Source organism: Geotrypetes seraphini, chromosome 12 (assembly GCF_902459505.1).
Source record: "Geotrypetes seraphini chromosome 12, aGeoSer1.1, whole genome shotgun sequence".
Taxonomy (NCBI): Eukaryota; Metazoa; Chordata; class Amphibia; order Gymnophiona; family Dermophiidae; genus Geotrypetes; species Geotrypetes seraphini.
This window is the reverse complement of record NC_047095.1, coordinates 44,744,386-44,767,074: the sequence shown is the minus strand read 5'-3', so window position 1 is coordinate 44,767,074 and position 22,689 is coordinate 44,744,386. Positions and strand designations below refer to the sequence as shown.

General features: G+C 44.5%; 1 protein-coding gene across 1 annotated transcript in view; it reads left to right on the top strand.

Moving 5' to 3' along the window:
* The first annotated feature begins 890 nt into the window (after window positions 1–890).
* The window catches only part of IL12RB2 (interleukin 12 receptor subunit beta 2), a 68,487-nt gene continuing 46,688 nt past the window's right edge, over window positions 891–22,689 (top strand). Inside the window, exons 1-5 of the mRNA XM_033915527.1 lie at window positions 891–1,065; window positions 7,488–7,609; window positions 14,607–14,897; window positions 16,009–16,123; window positions 20,032–20,216. Of these exons, the coding sequence (XP_033771418.1) occupies window positions 7,534–7,609; window positions 14,607–14,897; window positions 16,009–16,123; window positions 20,032–20,216 (667 nt within the window). The 5' untranslated portion in view covers window positions 891–1,065; window positions 7,488–7,533. The remainder of the gene's footprint in view (window positions 1,066–7,487; window positions 7,610–14,606; window positions 14,898–16,008; window positions 16,124–20,031; window positions 20,217–22,689) is intronic.

Sequence of the window (22,689 nt, the reverse complement as noted above, 5' to 3'; positions counted from 1 at the left end):
GTACACACCGTTATGCTCGACTGGACCCCGTTTGTTTATCATTGAATTAAAATTTCACTTTTTTAAAAAACGTTAACAGGCGAGAATACAGTGGCATATATAATCTGACTCATTTCAACATCAGAGGAGCAAGAGTAATCGAATTTACCTCCCCCCCCCCCCCCCGCGCTATCGTTTTTAGCGCCAGTCGCCCTGGTAACAGCGCCGACGCTTATTGAATTCCTCTGAGCTTCGGGGCAGTTCCTGCCGCAGCCGGCGCTAAAATCCGCAACGGTTATGTAAAAAGAAGAAAAAAAAAAGGAGGGGGTTGTAATGTGGCAAATATGCATGGTGAACTAAAATGATCTTTTAAGGAAAAATAAAAACCCGCCATTTCCCTGGTATTATACCGAGGTTGGTAACATTCTCAGTAAAGCTTCCCTAAAACTCGCAAATCTGAGACTGGTTTTCTTACAGATGATTTATATATGTCCTCGTTCTAAACCTATACTGTACTTAGCTAAAAAAAAAAAAAAAAAAGGATCCCTGAAGATTGGTTTTTGTTGTTGTTTCCACCTGTGGCTTTTGCGTGTTGTGTTCTTCACACGCCTTAATCTGCGATTTATTGGAAGAGAAATGACTTATTTTAATTGCTTGAAGAAAAAAAACCAAAAAAAAAAAAAAAAACCCCACCCCATAAGAGCCGGAGGGGGAGGCAGCCTACACAGTGGCCAGAACAGCAGCTGAGCTACAGGTTTCTTTTTGCAAAGCTTTTAATCCAAGCACGTGGAACCACTTTTAATACAAGGTTTTATCGATTCGATTCAAATAAAGCTCCAGCATCAGTTCTGCAGTTTCTTCTTTGCTCGACACTTCCTGCAGACTTGTTGGGTTCCTTTTCCTTCTGGCTCCCTGTCGTGATGCAACCTCTGCCCGCTTTCTCTTACAGCATCACAAAATTGTCCACCAAATCCGACCTGTTCTGGTGAAGGCACTGTGCTTCTTCCAGCCGGGCAAAATTTCAGCTCGGGGCGTTAAAGTTGGCACAGATCCAGATGTTTACGTACATCATGTGGATATTTTCAGGTATCTCCCAGTATTATTGAAAAAAAAAAGTTATGGAGGTAAATTCAGTGCAATTCAGTCTGTGTGTGCTTTTGAGTAAGGAACTTTGAATGTTTCAGTTTGATAGGATTAGCAAGGTAAATTTCGTACCCATAATTTAATTTTTAAGTTAATTTATTGATTTCTGCATCATTTTTTGTTCTAATTTATTCTCCTTTATCTCATACGGCTTATGACAAACATTGGTGTTTAATGAATTAATGGAAGTGTTATGAGGAGGTTCCAGGTGTGGTTTTTTAATGGCAGCATCCAGCAGGATAAATGAACTTTCTGACGAGCATTGCAAACTTCTGTGGCTGACAGTGATTTTAACTATGGCCCCTGTATTCAGATGTTGTTCCAGGTACTTTCAGTATTGTTCCAAGAGCATCAATTACTAGATGGACCACAACGGCTGGCTTTCACCACAGTCGCTCAACTTCAACCTTCAAGTCATCCTATTTCATGGAACTTCTCTCCCCTGTGAGAAATTCTAAAGAGGTTAAGGCTTTTCAGCTTGGCAAAGCAGAGGGCTTAGGGGAGGTATGAATGAAGTCTACAAAATCCTGAGTGGTGTAGAACGGGTGCAAGTGGATGAAATTTTTACCACATCAAGGTTTACAAAGACTAGGGGATACTCGAAGTTACAGAGTAATACTTTTAAAACCAATAGGAGGAAATATTTTTGCACTCGGAGAACGGTTAAGCTCTGGAACGCTTTGCCAGAAGTTGTGGTAAGAGCAGATAGCGGAGCCGGTTTTAAGAAAGGTTTGGACAGTTTCCTGGAGTTAAAGTCCATAGTCTGTTATTGAGAAAGACATGGGGGAAGTCACAGCTTGCCCTGGATTGGCAGCATGGAATGAGGCTACTTTTTGGGGGGTTTGCCAGGTACTTGTGGCTTGGATTGGCCTCCGTGAAGATAGGACTGGGCTCGATGGACCCTTGGTCTGACCCAGTAAGGCTGTCTTCCGCTGGAATGTCTTTTGGTATTTGCCATATCTGACTGTGATCCACACCAGCTTCTTTCAACCACAGGGTTATCGGGTGCATTGTGTGGCAAATGTAATGTAATGTAATGTAATTTATTTCTTATATACCGCTACATCCGTTAGGTTCTAAGTTCTAATTTCTAAGTTCTAAGTTCAAATGTTTTGTCAACCTGTCTCCTGAAGTCCTAGAGAATTCTGGCTTGTTAATTTTCTGATTGGTTTTGATCTTATGGTCTCACCAGTCTTTTAACTCTAGACTTGCTGCCATTTGATGTCTTAACAGTTTTTCAGCCTTTTATTGAATTTATTTAAAGCACTTGTTCCTGGGCTCCTTCTTTCTTCAGCCACTACCACCATATATTGGATTTGTTGATTTTTCCTTCAGTGTCTTTTATATTCTGTCCATTGCATGGTCTATTGCAGGGGTAGGGAACTCCAGTCTGGTTTTCAGGATTTCCCCAATGAGTATGCATTGAAAGCAGTGCATGCAAATAGATCTCATGCATATTCATTGGGGAAATCCTGAATACCCGACTGGAATACGGCTCTCGAGGACCGGAGTTCCCTACCCCTGGTCTATTGTGTCCCTTTTCTTTACGATTGTCCATAGCAGTGATTCCCAACCCTGTCCTGGAGGAACACAAGGCCAATCGGGTTTTTAGGCTAGCCCTAATGAATATGCATGAGAGAGATTTGCATATGATGGAAGTGATAGGCATGCAAATTTGCTTCATGCATATTCATTAGGGCTAGCCGGAAAACCCAATTGGCCTGGTGTTCCTCCAGGACAGGGTTGGGAACCACTGGTCTATAGAACTGCTTGGCTTCTTTAGCCTAAAGCAGGGGTAGGCAATTCCGTTCCTCAAGAGCCGGAGCCAGGTCAGGCTTTCAGGATCTCCATGATGAACACGTATGAGATGGATTTGCGTCCACTGCCTCCTTGAGATGCAAATCTATCTCGTGCATATTTATTGCGGCTATCCTGAAAACCTGACCTGGCTCCGGCTCTCGAGGACTGGAATTGCCTACCCCTGGTCTAAAGTAAGCCTTGTTGACTCGCTAGTTTTACTGCTTTCTCTTCATTATTGTCACTGTCAAGAGCCGGTTTCTCTTCCACTGTTTGTAGCAGCTGCGGAATGCTTGTTAACATCACTGCTCACGCCAAAGGTAAAAAGGTACGGGGGAGGGCACGCGTGACAAGGTGTGGGGAAGAGCGTGGGAGAAGGGCGCCACCGCCCCAGGTGTCGGTCACCCTCGCTTTGCCACTAGTCAAATGTCTCTCCCCTGTGGGTGATGTTAGAGAGTAGATATATTGTGTAAGCAGAGCTCGTCATCCTGGGCAGCTTCATTGGATTCTGTATTGTTGGCTGTTGCAGTTTGACTTTGTGAAATGTTGAACCAGTTATAGTAGCTAAAAATTTGTAGTTAAAACAGGGGCTAGGGTTGACCATCAAAAGTAGGCCTTATTGTGTTTGCGTGTGTCTCTCTGTCTCCCCTCCCCTCCCCATAATTTGAACTGTTTGTCCAATATTTTTCAGGACCTGCTACAGAAAGCAGAGCATTCCATGACTTCAGCTTATACTTTTCATGCGCCTACAATGTTCACAGTACTTGCACGGTGTCCAGAAAAAAATGGAACCCCCCCCCCTTATATAGCTTCAAAATACTTTGCAATAGTTTAAATATTTAGTATGACTCGAAAATACATTCGTATCATGGGATTTTTCGTAGTTAATTCATAATTTGTGTTCAAAGTGTCCTCCTTCAACTTTGACTCATTCATGAAATCTTTGACATCACTGAGCTGTTGGCTCAATGAATTCTGGGGCTTCGTTAGTTAACTGTTTTGTGAGCTGGATGCGCTGCAACTCCCTCCTGTTGAAAAATACAGTACTCGGAAATTTCAGTCAGAAATTTCTGCTGTAGTAGGATGTTTTGGGGTTATTTGGAAAAATGTTAGGGTGCCATTTTTTTCCAGATACCTTATAATTCCTTCTTCATTTCCACTCTGATAGGGAAATAAGCCAGTTCAACTCAACTGGAATCTCCTAGAATTGACAGCCTAATGTGATGTCAGTGAACATTCTGAAAGCTGTTCAGCCATTGGTTAGTGCCTTTCCTGTTTCATGATGTGCTTAATGCACAGAAATTCACTTAACAAACAGTCCTTTTACTAAGGCGTAGTAGCCAATTAAGCACATGCAAAATGTTAATGCATCCATAGAATATAATGGACGTGTTAGCCTTTAGCACGCGCTAAATCGGCCCACTGTTATAAACATATATAAATGTGAATATCACAAAGGAAATCAGGCACCATTAAATACGCATGTGCTTGCTGATTTTAAAGAGAAATGGCCATTGTAAAAGGGCACATATTTTCCCCCCAAAATTTACAAATACAAGAAACAGGACAATGGAGAAATAAGATCAGTACATAAGAACATAAGCATTGCCTCTGCCGGGTCAGACCAGGGGTCCATCGTGCCCGGCAGTCCGCTCCCGCGGCGGCCCTCCAGGTCCATGACCTGAAAGTGTTCCCTATCTAACCTAAAATGTCCATACCCTATTCGCTCAGTGTCCTGTAAGGTAAACCTCTATCTTTACCCTGTTATCCCCTTCGCTTCCAGGAAGTCATCCAGTCCCTTTTTGAACCCCAGAATTGTACTCTGTCTTATCACCTCTCCGGGAAGCGCGTTCCAGGTGTCTACCACCCGCTGAGTGACTAGGAAACAAGGACACGGATATATTGATGAATCTACTTAGCATTGTTGATGTGGTAAAACTGGGGCCACTCCCCAAAGGACTTTTAGAAGGTTTTGTGGACAGAGATGATGGATCTAGGGGACAATACCGAATTGTACTACTGCTGACTTGTCTATAATCATGTAACACAGTATCTCTCATACTTTTTTTTAGCTACGGCACACTAAAAGGAGCAAACGTTTTTCGTGGCACATTATAACTGAAATTTTAAAATTGCAAAACCAACAAAAAATTAAATTTGAGAGTTATTTATTTAAAGTTCTTTGAGCTATGTATGGGTAATTGTAACAACGGTGAAACTAAAATAGAAACACTCCTCCCTCCGTTTTCGCAGGGGTTAGGGGCAGAACCGGCCTGCGAATAAGGAAAATTTTCAAATAACTTTTGGGCCGACTCTGACCCACCCCCAGACCTTACCTGGTGGTCTAGCAGTGATGCAGGGCAGGAGTGATCTTCCTACACACCTGCCCCGTGCAGTGCCATCATCGAAAATGGCTGCTGTGAGTTCCCGTTGTAGTCTCATGAAACCACGGGAACTCACAGAAGCCATATTTGATGACGGCTCTGCATGGGGCAGGCGTGTAGGAAGATTGCTCCTGCCCTGTGTCACCGCTAGACCACCAGGTAAGGTCCGTGCAAGAAGTTGCCTTGCCACCGGAGCTGCATCCACGGCTGAGAGCTGTGCTGCTGGGGCGGCTGCTTGCCTCCTCCTCGCCCCGATCTAAGTCCCAGGGCCGGTTCTGGTCAATGCAGGATGCCTCTGAGCGATTCTCAAGGGGGGGGGGCACACAAAAAATTGCGAATGGGGAGAGAGAAGTGTAGAATAGAATTGCTAATCAATATGATGGATGTGCTTATTTTTTGAGTGCAAATTAACTCAAAAGGTGGCTCGATAGTCAACAAGCAAACATGCATTTCATTATCCACCATCTGCAGTCGTTCTCTTTTCTTCGATTTAATTGCTGTCAGAGATGAAAATCCAAGTTTGCAAAGATAAGAAGATCCAAAAGTGATTGCTTTGTTGATCAAGTTAGGATAACTACGGCATAAAAATAAAACTAAAATTACTTGCTGTTAGTTTTCAAGGACCAATCACGTCAAAGAATAATGCTTGTCTGGGTGGTTGTATCCTTACGCACACAGGCACTCATAACATTGACAGACTCTTGCTTACGTGACATTCATGTCATCTATTCTAGTGTATACTTATGAAGGGAATTTTTTAAAATAAAGTAAAATTCTGGAATCTTGTGGCACACCCAGAATCTCTTTGGGGCACACAGTTTGAGAGACACTGATGTAACACCATCAGAGCAGAATTAAGTCACAAGCAAGCTAGGTATTTGCCTAGGAGGACTCCAATTTCTAGGAGGGGCCTTCTCAGATCTAATTCAATGGCTTTCAAGGCACACCTTTGCACTGCTGCTGCTTGCAGAAAGAAATGTTGGGAGGAGGGACCAGATTGCTGTCCACAGAGATCTGTCTGTTTTCTGTGACCTCTGTGCATAGTCTTCCAGTCAGCAGAAGGAGTCAATGAATCTTACCTGCTCCTTCCTTCTCTTGTCAGTTTTCCAATGCAGTCAGTATATAGGTGGGACCCTGTTTATGGCAGTTTTAAAATAGTGGATTACCCTTACTGAGATGGTAGAGGGAAGTCGCCATTATATTTTCTATGGAAGGAGGCCGTGAGCCTACAAGTGCACCTGACGAAGGAAACGAAACAGGGTACTCTGTCAGACAACCAGTTCTCATGCTTTTAAAATAAGCCCCTCTCTATTTATTATTCACAGTTTGGACTCTGCATGTGATGATCATTTGGTATAACTGTTTTCAGCGACCATTTTGGTTTTTCATTTGATTCTCTTCACTTCACAGTATATTGCGGAAAGGTATATGATGTAAGAGACATACCTGCTTTTGTGCCATTGCATTTTGGTATAGTCAGGTCTCTGCTGTAGTCAGGCCCCTCAAATACTGATTACCTTCCACGTTTAAATGTGAATAAAATATACAATAGAAGAGAGATAGAGCAGGTTTTTCTGTGGAGATCTTTTGTTATAACCTCCCCATTTTTGTCTGAGTCAGGCTTTTTTGTTTAGAGTTTTAAAATATATTTATTTTAAGTAGGGTTACCATATGGCTCCAGGTAAAGGTGGACAGATTGAGACATCCAGGTTTTACTTCCATTGCTTTCTATGGAAGTAAAAACTGGATGTCTCAATCCATCCTCCTTATTCTAGAGCAGTGGTTCCCAAACCTGTCCTGGGGGACCCCCAGCCAGTCAGGTTTTCAAGATATCCCTAATGAATATGCATGAGAGAGATTTGCATATAATGGAAGTGACAGGTATGCAAATCTCTCTCATGCATATTCATTAGGGATATCTTAAAAACCTGACTGGCTGGGGGTCCCCCAGGACAGGTTTGGGAACCACTGTTCTAGAGCCATATGGCAACCCTAAGTTGGAGGTCCAAAGGGTTAATCCTGCCTTGAATGCTGACCAACTTTAAATTCCTCTCTTCTAGTTACCGTTGGAAAGTTTGATTATAAATTGTGTTTAGTTTTCATTTCATGAACTGCTTTAAGCCTGCCTGTAACATGCTGGAGTTAGTTATTGCTCTTAAGTCAAATCCGATTTTGTTTTTCCAGGGAGAAGGCAGCTTGGATTCACAACAGAATATTAGATGTGGCTTCCATGGATTATGTTGTCATACTGCAGTGGATTACCATTAACCTGATAACAATTTGGCTTTCAGCAAAAGCAGATACAGGTAAACAGAGTTCTATATACAGTGGTGCCTCACACAACGAACTTAATTGGTTCCAGGAGCAAGTTTGTTATGTGAAACGTTCGTTATGTGAAACGCGTTTTCCCATAGGAATACATGTAAAAAAAAATAATTCGTTCTGCAGCATAAAATATGCTAAGATGACATAAAAAAAGATAAATTTTTTGTTATTATTTTTATTTAGATACATCTAAAAACATAATTGTTTTTTAAAACAACACACATTTTTTAAATTTAAAGACAGACTAAGTAGAGTCTAATTTTACAGTGAGAGAGGGCAGAGTCTCAGCGGCAAAAACTGGGACTTAACTGTTCATTTTTTTTTTTTCTACCGTGTTTCCCCGATGATAAGGCAGGGCCATCAAATAAGACAGCCCCCCCTTTTTAGAAAAAAATGTAAAATAAGGCACCCCCCCCGCAAATAAGCCACCCACCGATACCTGCGCTTACCCGAATCGGGTGGTACGGTGGGTGACTCCGTGTGGTCCCTGGCGCCCCCGACACGATCGGGGCAAGAGGGAGCTCAAGCCCTCTTGCCCCCCCGACTCCCCGACACGATCGGGGCAAGAGGGAGCCCAAGCCCTCTTGCCCCCCGACTCCCCGACACGATCGGGGCAAGAGGGAGCCCAAGCCCTCTTGCCCCCCCGACTCCCCGACACGATCGGGGCAAGAGGGAGCCCAAGCCCTCTTGCCCCCCCCCCGACTCCCCGACACGATCGGGGCAAGAGGGAGCCCAAGCCCTCTTGCCCCCCGACTCCCCGACACGATCGGGGCAAGAGGGAGCCCAAGCCCTCTTGCCCCCCCGACTCCCCGACACGATCGGGGCAAGAGGGAGCCCAAGCCCTCTTGCCCCGCCGATTCCCCAACTCCCCGACAATATCGGGCCAGGAGGGAGCCCAAGTCCTCCTGGCCACGGCGACCCCCTAACCCCACCCTGCACTACATTACGGGCAGGAGGGATCCCAGGCCCTCCTGCCCTCGACGCAAACCCCCCCTCCCCCCAACGACCGCCCCCCCCAAGAACCTCCGACCGCCCCCCCAGCTGACCCGCGACCCCCCTGGCCGACCCCCACGACACCCCCAACCCCCTTCCCCGTACCTTTCTGTAGTTGGCCGGACAGACGGGAGCCAAACCCGCCTGTCCGGCAGGCAGCCAACGACGGAATGAGGCCGGATTGGCCCATCCGTCCCAAAGCTCCGCCTACTGGTGGGGCCTAAGGCGCCTGGGCCAATCAGAATAGGCCCGGGAGCCTTAGGTCCCTCCTGGGGGCAGGGCCTGAGGCACATGGTCGGGTTGGGCCCATGTGCCTCAGGCCCCGCCCCCAGGAGGGACCTAAGGCTCCCGGTCCTATTCTGATTGGCCCAGGCGCCTTAGGCCCCACCAGTAGGCGGAGCTTTGGGACGGATGGGCCAATCCGGCCTCATTCCGTCGTTGGCTGCCTGCCGGACAGGCGGGTTTGGCTCCCGTCTGTCCGGCCAACTACAGAAAGGTACGGGGAAGGGGGTTGGGGGTGTCGTGGGGGTCGGCCAGGGGGGTCGCGGGTCGGCTGGGGGGCGGTCGGAGGTTCTTGGGGGGGGGGCGGTCGGTGGGGGGGGGGGGGGTTTGCGTCGAGGGCAGGAGGGCCTGGGATCCCTCCTGCCAGTAATGTAGTGCAGGGTGGGGTTAGGGGGTCGCCGTGGCCAGGAGGACTTGGGCTCCCTCCTGGCCCGATCGTGTCGGGGAGTCGGGGGGGCAAGAGGGCTTGGGCTCCCTCTTGCCCCGATCGTGTCGGGGAGTCGGGGGGGCAAGAGGGCTTGAGCTCCCTCTTGCCCCGATCGTGTCGGGGAGTCGGGGGGGCAAGAGGGCTTGGGCTCCCTCTTGCCCCGATCGTGTCGGGGAGTCGGGGGGGCAAGAGGGCTTGAGCTCCCTCTTGCCCCGATCGTGTCGGGGAGTCGGGGGGGCAAGAGGGCTTGAGCTCCCTCTTGCCCCGATCGTGTCGGGGAGTCGGGGGGGCAAGAGGGCTTGAGCTCCCTCTTGCCCCGATCGTGTCGGGGAGTCGGGGGGGCAAGAAGGCTTGAGCTCCCTCTTGCCCCGATCGTGTCGGGGAGTCGGGGGGGCAAGAGGGCTTGGGCTCCCTCTTGCCCCGATCGTGTCGGGGAGTCGGGGGGGCAAGAGGGCTTGAGCTCCCTCTTGCCCCGATCGTGTCGGGGAGTCGGGGGGGGCAAGAGGGCTTGGGCTCCCTCTTGCCCCGATCGTGTCGGGGAGTCGGGGGGGGCAAGAGGGCTTGGGCTCCCTCTTGCCCCGATCGTGTCGGGGAGTCGGGGGGGGCAAGAGGGAGCCAGGCGGAGAGAGGGCAGTTAAGCGCAGTGCCTGCGCGGAAGGATGCAGCTCGGGCGACTTCGTTGTGTGAAACGAAGTTCGTTGTACGAATCAAGACATAAAGTTCGTTGTGCGCAGCGTTCGCTGTGCGAGGCGTCCGTTATGCGAGGCACCACTGTATATTCATTTTTTATTTCAAAATTAACCACATGAGAAAATAAAAAGTGAGAAAAATGCTGGCCATTTGTGAAACCAGAGAGATTGTTTGCCTTTGGGTCTCTATGGGGTTCTTTTAATAAGCTGTTGTAGAAAGTAGCCTTAATGCCCTTACACAGGTTTTTCCTGCATGCTAAAAAGCCTTTTTTTACTGCAACAGTAAAATGGCTGATTTTCTATTTTTTTTGCATAACCATTACAAAAAATTACGGCATGAGCACTTACTGCTATTAAGTTTAGAGGTGGCAAGGGTTAAAACAGCAATTCTACACTAATCAGTTAGTGCACCTCTTCAACCAAGAAATAAAAATATTTTTAGAGCATGGCATTCTTCCCTATAAGCTGAGCAGAAGTTCTCCAACTACAGTTCTGCCAGCAGGGGGCGCTGTTTCACTATCACATCTTCAATTCTGAGAGACAAGCAAGCTCTGCAGGACTCCAGGGAATCTGCCTTTCCCTGACACAGTGTCTCTCAAACTTTTTTCTAGCTCTGGCACACTAAACAAAGCAAATGTTTTTCACAGCACATTATAATTGAAATTATAAAATTGCAAAGCCATCTAAAAATTAAATTTGAGAGTTCTTTATTTAAAGTTCTTTAAGCTATATATGGGTAATGGTAACCGGTGAAACTAAAGCAGATAGAATAGAATTGCTAATCAGTGTGATCGATGTGCTTGTTTTTGAGCGCAAATTAAGTCAAAATGCTGCTCGATAGTCGGCAAGCAAACATGCATTTCAACATTCACCATCTGCAGTTGTTCTCTTTTTTTTAAATTTAATTTCTGTCAGAGCTGAAAATTCAAGTTTACGAAGATAAAAAGATGTAAATGGTAACAAAGCCTTGACTACTTTGTTGCTCAAGTTAGGATAACTATTGCATAAAAAATAAAAATAAAATTACTTGTCCATTAGTTTTCAAGGACCAATCACGTCAAAGAATGATGCTTGACTGGACGGTTGTATCCTTTTGCACACAAACGCTCATAGCATTGACAGACTCTTGCATATGTGACGTGCATGTCGTCTGTTCTAGTATATACTGTGACAGGGAAGAGCCTGTCAGCAGTTTAAACCCAGCTTTAAACCCTGCCTTGCAAAGGCTGGCCCCTATTCCTAAGCCCAGGAAGCTGCCTAATAATCCTGTACCTATCACCAAGAGCCAACAGGCAGGGCAAGGCAGAGAGAGAAGGGCAGAAACCATAACATCTGGTTTAGTGCACTATAATCCCTTTTATAATACCTTGGGCAAATCTCCAACAAAACCTCTAGTAAAGAAAACCAGCACAGGCATGGTTAATGAGAGGGGTGTGGCTGGCAAGCAGGACAAACCCAGAGGGAGAGTGGGATTAGGCTTACAGCATAAAATGAGCACAGGTGAAAACACTGGGGAAAAGATTAGGGAGAAGATTGGAGAGAACATTCGGGAGAAGACTGTAGGGAGAAATGCAGGAGAGAGACATGCCGTGCTAAGCAGGAAAGAGCCTGCTAGGAGGTCTCTGTCCCAGACCCTAGCTAAAGCACAGCTGGTCTTACAACCCTCCCGAGCTAACAGACTTCTGACTCCTAAGCAGAAGTGCAGGGGAGTAGAAAGACTTCCAGGGCAGGGCTGTCCCTGAAGGGAGTTCTTACCCTGTCTCAGAAAGCGGAGATTCCCTAATGGAATTAGAGGGAGAGCTATCTGAAAGCAGTGAGATGGAGTGCAGTCTCGCAGTATGGGATCTCCTGGAGAATCACAGTTAACAAGGTATGAATGGGGGAGGGGAATGAAAGTGAATGTATCTTTGTGTAGCGTTCTTTCTCCAGTAGCAGAACTGTGAGCATGTGTGAATGAATCACTTAGAGCTTGAGAGGCAGGCCGTGTAGATAAAGGGAAGGAGGTGAGAACCTTTAATTAACTTCCCCGAGAAGTGTAACGGAACTCAGAGACCTGACATTGTGTAACCCTGAAGCAGGGAACTTTCGGGAGGGGACTTACACCAGTCATAAAAGGTTGGGTTATATAAAGTTCCCTAGCCCCTACCCAGGAGCATAGGGTAGTGGGGGGGGGGGGCATTGGACTTCGGGTGGGTTAGGTCACAGAGCTTCCTGAAGTATTTCCAAACAAAAGGAGCAAAATTAAGGAGAAAACGTTTTGGTTTATTTTTTGGCTTTTCTGCCTGGGTAGCAGGCTGGACTGTGTTGTAAGGAAGAAACCTTGTGAATATATGATTTGTTTTAAGTCTCCTCAGACCAGAGGGACTACTGGAACCCTAGTGCGGTGAACTAGGGGTAATAAAGATAAAAGCTGAACTTTACCAAGAACGCAGTCTCCACTAATTATTCTACTGCTTATCCAGTGGGAGTCCTCCTGGGAGCGCTCCGTCCTTACGCCTGGGGCGGGAGCCGGGTTACCAGCGCTAGGCTTACCCCCGGCCCCGCCACAATACTCATGAAGTAAAATTCTGGAATCTCTTGTGGCACACCTGGAATCTCTTTGGGACAGTTTGAGAGATACTGCCCTAGTGATTGAAAACACAATATGGAAGCACTGCCCCCCACTGGCAGCAATGCAGTTGGAGGACTCCTGCCCAGCTTAGAGGGAACAGTGGCCACGTGGTTAGAATGTGCAAATTTGGATCAAATTGCAGAACACCCAAGCATGCCCTCCAGTAAACCCTTTTAAGCTGTAGTAAGCACACACTAATGCTTACTGTAGCTTAGAAAAAGGACCCCTATGTTAGCACAGGCGTTCCACTAAAATATTATTTTGATCAGCAACTCTCTACCTGGTCCTTGGAAAACTACCCAGCTAGATGGGCTTTCAAGACCTCCACAATGATTGTATGTGAGCTGTGTTTGCATGCACTGCCCCTGGCTTGAGAGACAATTTATTTATAGCAATTTATTGATTGCCTCTAGGAAACAAAGCAAAAAAGACAGCTATAAAACCATATCCTACTAAAATGACATAGCGTTTCAATCAGTTTCTCCCTGAAGTTGCTTAGCAATGGATTCCATTACCAAGGTGCCATAGCTGAAAATCTTCAATTTCTAGTGGTCTGCAGTCGTAGTTTCGTAATGATGAGGCTAGCATATAAAGACCTCTGGGAAAACCATAATCTACCAGCTGAATGGTATGGCACCAAACATTCAGAGAGATATCTGGGACTGATATCTTGCCATGCAAGGAACACCATTATCAGAATTTTAAAAATTCCTCAATGTTCTACTGGCAGCCAGTGAAGACAATTTAGCAGGGGAAAAATAATGATCAGTCATTTTCAGTCTCCCAACTAGACTAGATGTAGTATTTAATATTTATTTTTATATATATTTTGGATCCTGATAAAGTGCCATTTCTGAATCACAAATCAGAACGGTTTACATCAAAATAATAAAAATATAATACGAGGGCTCTTCAATACGTTTCTGCACTTGCATATTTTCACGGGAAATGGTTTTGCACTTCTTTCATCTCTCGTGTTCATCCGTAAGCTATAGTTCTGTCCGTTGACGAGCTTATCCCCTCCTCATGAATTGTCATCAGTAAGATTCTGCTCTGCACAAGGAGGAAGGCTACTAAAATGGTGCGTGGTCTTCGTCATAATGCGTATGGGGACAGACTTAAAGATTGCAATCTGTATACTTTGGAGGAAAGATGGGAGAGGGGAGATATGATAGAGACGTTTAAATATCTACATGGCGTAAATGCGCATGAGTCGAGTCTCTTTCAATTGAAAGGAAGCTCTGGAATGAGAGGGCTTAGGATGAAGCTAAGAGGTGATAGGCTCAGGAGTAATCTAAGGAAATACTTTTTTACAGAAAAGGTGGTAGATGCATGGAACAGTCACCCGGAAGAGGTGGTGGAGACAGAGACTGTCTGATTTCAAGAAAGCCTGGAATAGTCACATGAGATCTCTTAGAGAAAGGAAGAGATAATGGTTACTGCGGATGGGCAGACTGGATGGGCCATTTGGCCTTTATCTGCCATCATATTACTATGTTTCTATAACCATAAAGCTCTATGACATCACAGTACAGGTGTAAAGTGCCTTAGCCAATAGGAAGAGGAGATGCAAATGTTAAGAGCCTTAGCCAATAGGGAGAGGAAGAGATAATGGTTACTGCGGATGGGCCATTTGGCCTTTTATCTGCCATCATGTTTCTATGTTTCTAATCAATCGGCTGGCCAAAACAGTATTGCAGGTCTCAGGTCAACAACGAGTCTCTCCATTTTGTCAGTCTGGCTTTTGATCTACCCACTAGGGCGTTCTGCTGTATTCTATTTGCTGAAAGTTATGTTTCTTAACGGAGCCAAATGAAATGCATTAAGAGCATTTACATATCAGCCGTTAGCATTTCTAATTGCTTGTCTCAGCATCCACGGCTCAGTCTTGTTTTCCCTCTGCTTAGCCTTTCGGCTCTCTGTAGAGCTAACGTGGATGCACAGCAGACTGACCGTGTTTCTCTTTTCTCTTTAAGAAGCATGTCAGAATGGAAACATCAGTGTGAGTCGCGCTTCCGTGATACCACTTGGATCAACCGTTACCATCTCCTGCTCCCTAACACCGGGGGCAGGCTGCATAGGGCGTCCCAACCATCTCAAAATATATCAGAGAAATTACAAACTCCTTGCAACGCAAAAGCACAGTAGCGCTTCAGTGAGCGTCCGGGTTACAGAGCTTGGCAAGACCGCCTTCACCTGCTATTTCAGCTGTAACCCTAACAGCGAAGACAAAACCTTGTTCTGTGGGATCTATACAGAAGTTGGCAGTAAGTATTTCCTTCTCTCTTTGTAGGATAACAATATTTCTCCAGAGTGTGAGAAAATAACCAAAGCGACCAAGGCAAGTTCGGCCAAATTAAAAATTATATAAAATGAAAACTGGTAGAGGTGATACTTTTAGAGGATTGGTGAATGGTCAGATCTCATTTTTAAATTACTAACTTTCCATTAAGGATTTTGTATATCAAGAAATTTGATTGGCCTTTAGTAAGAAGGCTTTATTATTTTATGTGATTTTCCTGAATCCTAACTGACTGTGACGTGCTTGGGTCTGCAGGATATCCACAGTGATTATGCATGAGACAGAGGTGAATGTACTGTTTCCATTGGATGAAACTTTATCACGTGCATTTTCGGGTGACTATCGTGCAAACCTGATTGGATGGGTGTGGCCCAAAGACCGGATTGACAGTCTCTGACATCAGAGCCTAGATATGCCCTTGGTCAAACTGCACAAACACAATCTTGACTAACTCAGTGGAGATGAGCGAGAAGAGCTTGATTTCATTTCAACTGCATAAACCGGCCCTACCTCTATCCAGTGGCGTAGTAAGGGGGGGCGGACCTCCCTGGGTGTCGTATTGGTGGGGGCACCAGCACCTTGCCTGCACCTCTCTGCCCCCCATGCCATGCACGTGCCCTCCCTTCCCCACCCTCTGTATCTCTTTAAATCTTTGTCAGCATGAGCAACTACTCTGGCCTGCTGCTTGCCTGGCTCCCTCTGAAATCATTTCTGGGTCGCAGGGCCAGGAATTGACATCAGAGGGAAAGCCAATGCTGGTGCGAGCAGTAAGCAAGAGAAGCTGCTTGTGCTGGCAAAGATTTAAAGAGGTACAGGGGTAGAAAGGGAGTGTGGTTGGGGGATGTGGAAGGAGCGGGGGTGGGGGAGGGGTGGTGAGGAGGACGTGTGGGGGGGGCACCACTGCCCCAGGGGCCTCCTTCCCTAACTACACCACTACCTCTGTCATATTCAGAAGATCTGAATTAGTATTCTAATGCACGCATAAAGGGGCATATACATGTCTTTCAGGTGCTTTGGTTATTAACATTTGGTGGATCAAACATCTCAAGGAAGCATTTCTCTGCTTTTCTTAACAGCTTCTCCAGGTCAGCCCAAAAATCTAACATGTGAACAGCTTGGAGAACAGGCACGTGTTGGGTGCACTTGGGAGAAAGGAAGAAATTCCTATATAAATACGACATATTTGCTGGAGTAAGTACCAAAGGGCCCAACTGAGATCTTTTCCAGGACGGTCTGTTTTCTGAATACGTGGCGCCGGAGAGTCAGGCTGTGGGAGTTTGCCAGACTAATTCCTGCAGTCGGCGCTGAGCTCAGATATTCAATGCCGGGCTGTTTCTGGTGACCAGCATTGAATACCCGGTCTGGTTTTTTTGTTGTTTGTTTGTTTTTTTCAGTTCAAAAAGTTTTATTTATTTTCAAATAAGAGAACAGTATAGTAATATGAACAGGTGCACACAAAAGGCAGGTACTGCTACAACCAATAATATATATAACCAGTACAAGTAATAGGGTATAAATGGATGCAACACAAGATATATAGATGGCAATTAGAGAACTTATATATTTACCAAAGGGCAGGCACTATATTAAAGAGTATAACGGTGACCAAGTAAGATGATGTGATGAGAGAGTGCCGGACTTCTCTGCATTAGCCTTTTCATTCTTAGCCGTTAGGCATAATGTATTCCACCAGGCATTATGATCTGTGTTAGATAAATTTTTCCATATATATAACCCATTTTGCATGGCAAGAGTGAACATTATACGAAAGAGCTTGGCCTCATGATTTGATATAAACATAGAGTCATCTATATAACCGAAAAGAATTTGGGAATGATCAACGGCAGTTGGTATGGATAAGACATTGGCTTTAGTTTTACGAGTTGTATCCCAATAATCTTGTATGACAGGGCAGAGAAACAGCATAAGCTCCAGCGAACCCAAGTGTACCCGGTCTGTTTTTAGCTGCTGTAAACTTAGCAGGGCTATGTCAATTTTAAGCACCAGCAGGCTAATTTTATAGTGGCCAAAGATAGACCAGCTATTGAAACGGCCTAATTCGGCCACTAAAATTAGCTGGCTAGCGCTTTAAATTTTGTGGATAGACAACTATCCGCTAAGTGCTAATATTCAGCAGCCATCTCACGCTGAATATTTTAAGATTTAGCCAGCTTAGTGCTATTTAACCAGCCAGGAGCCTTTCCTGGCTGGTTTAATAGTGCTGAATATTGGGTGGATGGACTTTTATGCGCAGATTCTATAAACAGCACCTGAAGTTAGGCGCCTATATCGGCGAGCCTAACTTAATCATTCAACTAGGTTTAATCGGCGCCCTTAATTGAAAAGCGCATTAAAACACAATAATACAATAATGATGCAATAATGTTTGGGATGTCAATGAGAACAAAAAGTCAAATTTCATCAAGTAATAATAAACTTTTATTGATTATTGACAAGAGTCGCCATACAACATATTACCAGTAATTGGAAAAATTATAGTAGACTAAATTATACCTTCTGGTGGAATTTGTTATGCGCACAAAAACAGGGGACCAACAAAACTACAGACAAAAATACCAAAGATAAGGAGAATGGAATTGTCCAAAAAGAGTGACATGCACTAAAATAGTGTCCACAAACTTATCTGTAGATGTACAAATCGTTTATTCTTCCAAAATCATCATGGTACAATCAATGATTCAATGACTCGACACGTACATGTTTTGGCCAACAGGCCTGCCTCAGGAGTCTACAAATATATACATAAATGGTATAAATAACTTAATGTACATATAAATAGAAAAATTTATTCAAAATACGGCCATTAAGATAATCTCGGGAGCAAAGAAATATGATCATGTTACCCCTCTGCTTCAAAATGCCCACTGGTTGCTGGTCTCACATAGGGTAACATATAAAATCGCCCTTTTGACATTCAAAACTATGCAGACTAATACCCCAGCTTTCATAGATAGAGTTTTGATTCCATACGACCCTCCGAGATCTTTAAGATCTATATCTCAATTTAACCTTAATATTCCTTCTCTAAAAATTATTGGCACACGCCGCACCTCCACTTTTTCTGTGACAGCCCCTACGATCTGGAATGCTCTTCCGCTTTACTTAAAAATGGAAAAAAACTTTAAAAATTTTAAAAGCAACTTAAAATGCTTTCTTTTTAAAGATGCTTTTAACTGAAGTATTGTATTTTAGAGAATTTATATCAGTTCTTTTTTTTTTAACTACATCAATTCCCAGTCCCTTTTGTGTTTACCTTAAATGTTTCTCCCATTTACTATATCAATTGTATTTCCCCCCCCTTTCCTACTTGTGTCCATTCCTTGTTAGTCCATAATAACCTAGTATGTATTGTTGTCAGCCTCGCAGTTCATAGAAAGTATGTTTTAATTGTTATATCGTTTGTTGAAATGTTATTTTATACTCTGTACAACGCTTTGTAGAATCGAAAAAGCGTTTAATCAAAAAACTAAATAAACAATAAACACAATATCTGCTCTGGATACCAGAGACTGTCATTCTGTAGTGTCTGTTTCAACCTCAGTCCTTCTACACCAGCATTCTTCAAAGCAAAGCTTGCGGGTCAGTGGTTGTGCCCAATTATACTCTGATTCTTCCCTCTCTCCTTAAAGAATGACATGAAAATGGTTTCCCGCAGTTATCCGCTTGGACGGGAACGGTGATGAATTTTGACACCGTGTCATTCTCTATTAGGCATCGCTGGGCATCCGTGATTAAGGTGTTTAGTGATGCCTAATCTAGGCGCCCTTTATAGAGTCAGGACCATACAGCCTGGACAGATACACTTAAGGGAGAGTCCTTGCCCCATGGAATTTACTATCTAGTTCAGAAAAACCACAAATGACAAATAAGAGTGTCTAAGAGAATTTAGTTATTATAGAGAAGTGATTAAGAATTAAAAGTGAGATTTTAGTATGAATTTGAATGTTGCCAGAGAGGAAGTAGAATGCACTGACTCAGAAAGTCTGTTCCAGATGTGGCATAGACACTGGGGGAGCAGTTTTATAAGCAAGCACTTCCTTTTAGGCACCCCAGTGTGGTAAGAGTTTATTCTAAAACTGCATCTGGGCGTTCGGATTCCATTATAGAATGCTATAATAACCCAGCCCCGGCACAACCTACAGTTATGTGTCCGCAGTTACACCAGCCAGGCGCCTAAATGTGGCAAGAGTGCACCTAAGTTATTCTGTAATAGATGGCGACGAAAACTATGTGTTCAGTTTTGGCTGAAGTTTGCTGCACAGTTTCAGCCAAGCCCAAAACTGAAAATGGTACTGGCACAGACAGGCTTGAACAAAAGCAGGCCCCAATCTAACTCCCCTCTCCCCTCCCCAGGACTACCTTACAAACTCTGGTGGCATAATGGTCTTATCAGAGCAGGAGCAATCCTCAGTTGGTCCTGTCCATGCTGGATCCGCTGTCAAAATGGCTGCCATAAGAGATCGTGGCAGCCATTTTGAGACTGGCTCTGGCATAGGCTGGAGTGATCCAAGTTAGCTCCATTCAAAATGGCCGCCGCGACCTCCCACAGCAGTTTTACAAAGCTGCTGCAGAAAGTCATGACAGTCATTTTTGACTGCGGAGCCAGCATGGGCAGAGGCTACTGGGGATTACTCCTGCCCTCATAAAACTACTAGATCACCAGGGTTTGTAAGGTAGGCCCGGGGGAGGGGGGGGGTGAATGGATAGGTGGAGGCCCACTTTTGGCTAGGGGAGAAAACAGAAATAAGGCTGAATTCAAATTTCAGGCCAGTTTTGGTACTGAAATTTAGTTAGCCTCTATTCTGTAAGTGGCAGCCTCATCTATGCTTCATCTATTTGAATGCCTACTTCCATTTACACACTGTATCACTTACATGCGTCCTTATAGAAAAGCGCTTAGATGCTTTGCCACCACATACGCTTGTAAACATACATTTACCGCAAAAGTTCTGCTGTTCTATAGATTTGCCTGTGCAAGTGGAAGCGAGCACCCAGTTAGACTTGCTCTTTGAATATCTATGGAACACAGTGAGCAAGCGTAAGAAAGGCTTGAAACAATATCTCCCTGTGCGTTTCAGGTTACAGAATGAGACAGACAGCGTCAGCTCCAGTTTCTCAGAATATTGGAACAGCAGTTCCTTTGGGTTTCTGCATCTCCCAACATCTTTGGTTCCTGCTTCAAACTACACTGCTATTGTAACTGCCTCAAATAGTCTGGGCACTGCTGTGTCGTCTTCCTTCCAGCTCACATTTATTGACGTAGGTAGGTGATATCACGTTCCATCCATGTTATATTTGGAGAATGAAAGCAGCAGTGTTACTTCACAGAAACATGGAATATGACTGTAGATAAAGTCTACAGAGCCTGTTTGCAAATGCCACAGACATCAGTTGAGCTTTGGCTCCAGGGCCTCTGTTAAAATAAGAGTTGCAAGGAGACTTTTCAGAATTCCAACTTACAACCTTCTGTGTTAGGTTGGATCTCCTTTTGGGTTTATTTTTTTCATATATCAATATATGTTATGTTTTGTGAGGATAATTCTCAGAGATTATTACTTTGGTGTCTATTTACTGGGTAAAATCAGGGGCTGAAAAATGCCTTCCCCCTTTTCTGGGAATCCACTGCTTATTTCTAAGATAAGCAGCACAAAATCTGTTTTACTGTTTTGGGATCTTGCCAAATACTCACAGCCTGGATTGGTCACTTTGGTCTGTCTCAGTATGGCAGTGCTTATGTTCTTACGTTCAAGCAAAAGTACCCATACCCATAAAAGTAGGGATTTCATTTTGAAATTCCCACATGTGATTTATGGTGTTGACTTTGCACCTACTACAAAGAAAACGCAGAGTTCTTGAGTGCTGACTGGAGAGGGGGGATGTGACGTCATTGCATGACAGCTGCGCATGTGCGGACTTCCTCCCTGCCCGACACAGCTTTTCAAAACCCGGACGTCTGGTAACCCTAGCCAGAGATGGAGCTTGATGTACTGACTCGGGCAGTCCGTTCCATGGATTGGGTGGAGCAAGATAGAAGGGAGGAATTGGCAGTAGAGGAGAAGGGTACAGATAAGAGACACCCAATGAACGGAGTTCCTGGGGAGGTGTATAAGGAGATACGAGAGAGGAGAGATATTGAGGAGCCGTAGAGTGGATGCACTTGTAAGTCAATAAGAGGAGCTTGAACTGTATGTGGAAACGGTTAGGAAGCCAATGAAGTGACTCGAGGAGAGGGCTAATATAAGCATAGCGACACTGGCGGAATATAAGTTGTGCGGCAGAATTTTGAATGGATTGAAGGGAAGAGAGAAATGGTTAGTGGAAGACCTGTGAGAAGCAAGTTGCAGTAATCTGGGCAGGAATCTACAGAAGGGCTTAGTAATGTGACTGCATTGAGTCACTTTGTCATGCACTCTCCACCCTTAGCGAAAAATTCAGAAAGGTTTTTAGCATGTGGTACTTGGAGTACCTGAATGTAAACCACTTTGAATAGAGGTGGTATATATTTTTTAAAAAATAAAATAAAATTGTGCATGCATATTTGGACTTTACTGCAGGAAGCCTCAGCGCATTTCTCATAAGCCTTTTTAAGCTGTGGTAAGCACGCACTAGAGCTTTGGATAACTTAATAAAAGGAGCTTTAAATTAGGTACTTAAACCCTAGGAAAATGAATCTGATCAAGTTTCAAGTTTCAAGTTTTATTTATATTTGATTAATCGCTTAATTAAAATTGTTTCTAAGCGAATTACAATATATAAAAGTAACATATAATTAAACATAATACTAAAATAGGAAATGGCATATAAGATATTATAAAACTAACAATTTATACAATAAATACAATTTAAAAAAAAAAATGGGAGAATTTACATAACATATATATAATGAGCTAATAAATTTATACAATAATAAAAAAGATATCAACATAAAAAAGATTTAAGAAAAAAAAGCATGGAAAAGAAGAAGAAAGAGAACATGACTATCATAAACATTCCCTTGTTTGGGGTGGGAAAACTGTTCCATAGGATTCAGAACCCAAAGTTTCCCTAGCTGCTCCAAAGTTGTGTGCTGTGAATGAATTTTTATTCTTGGCCGGAAGGATTGTGAGAGAAGTAAAGGGCATTTGCAATGTTCAAAGTCACTGTATGCAAACTAGAACTTTGGGATGTCTGTGGGTTTTCTTCTCATATGCTGAGTTTGCTCGTGTCGGTGCAATGTTCTCTTCTTTGGGCTGGAGCACTGCACAGTCATTCTCCTCTAGCAGTTCATGTCTTTGATCTGCTGGTTTCAAGTGTTCTCCGTCTGAACGAGCGAAGTGAATCTGCATTACTTTTTTCTGTAAAATCTCTTCCGGAATCCTAGCCGTTGTTCTAGTCTCTTGCATCCTTCCAGAAGTCAAATTCATTCTTGCCTTACAGTACCACAATAAATGATAGAAGATTTAACCCCCCCTCCAAAAAAAAACCAAAAACGGCCCAGTCACTTAGGGCCGGATTTTATAAACGGTGCCCTACACTGGTGTAGGGAGGCACCCGGGGAGGTGGTACCCCCCCCTCGCCCTCTTCTCTGTCCCTGCATGAGCGCCCCTTCCCTTCCCCTCCCCCATACCGATTTAGCTTCCCCGGCGCAAGCAGCATCTTCATCTTCCTGCCCGTGCCAGTGTTGGCTGTCCCTCTCATGTCACTTCCTAGTCGCAGGACCTGGAAGTACGTCGGAGGCGAGCGCTAAGGCCGGCATA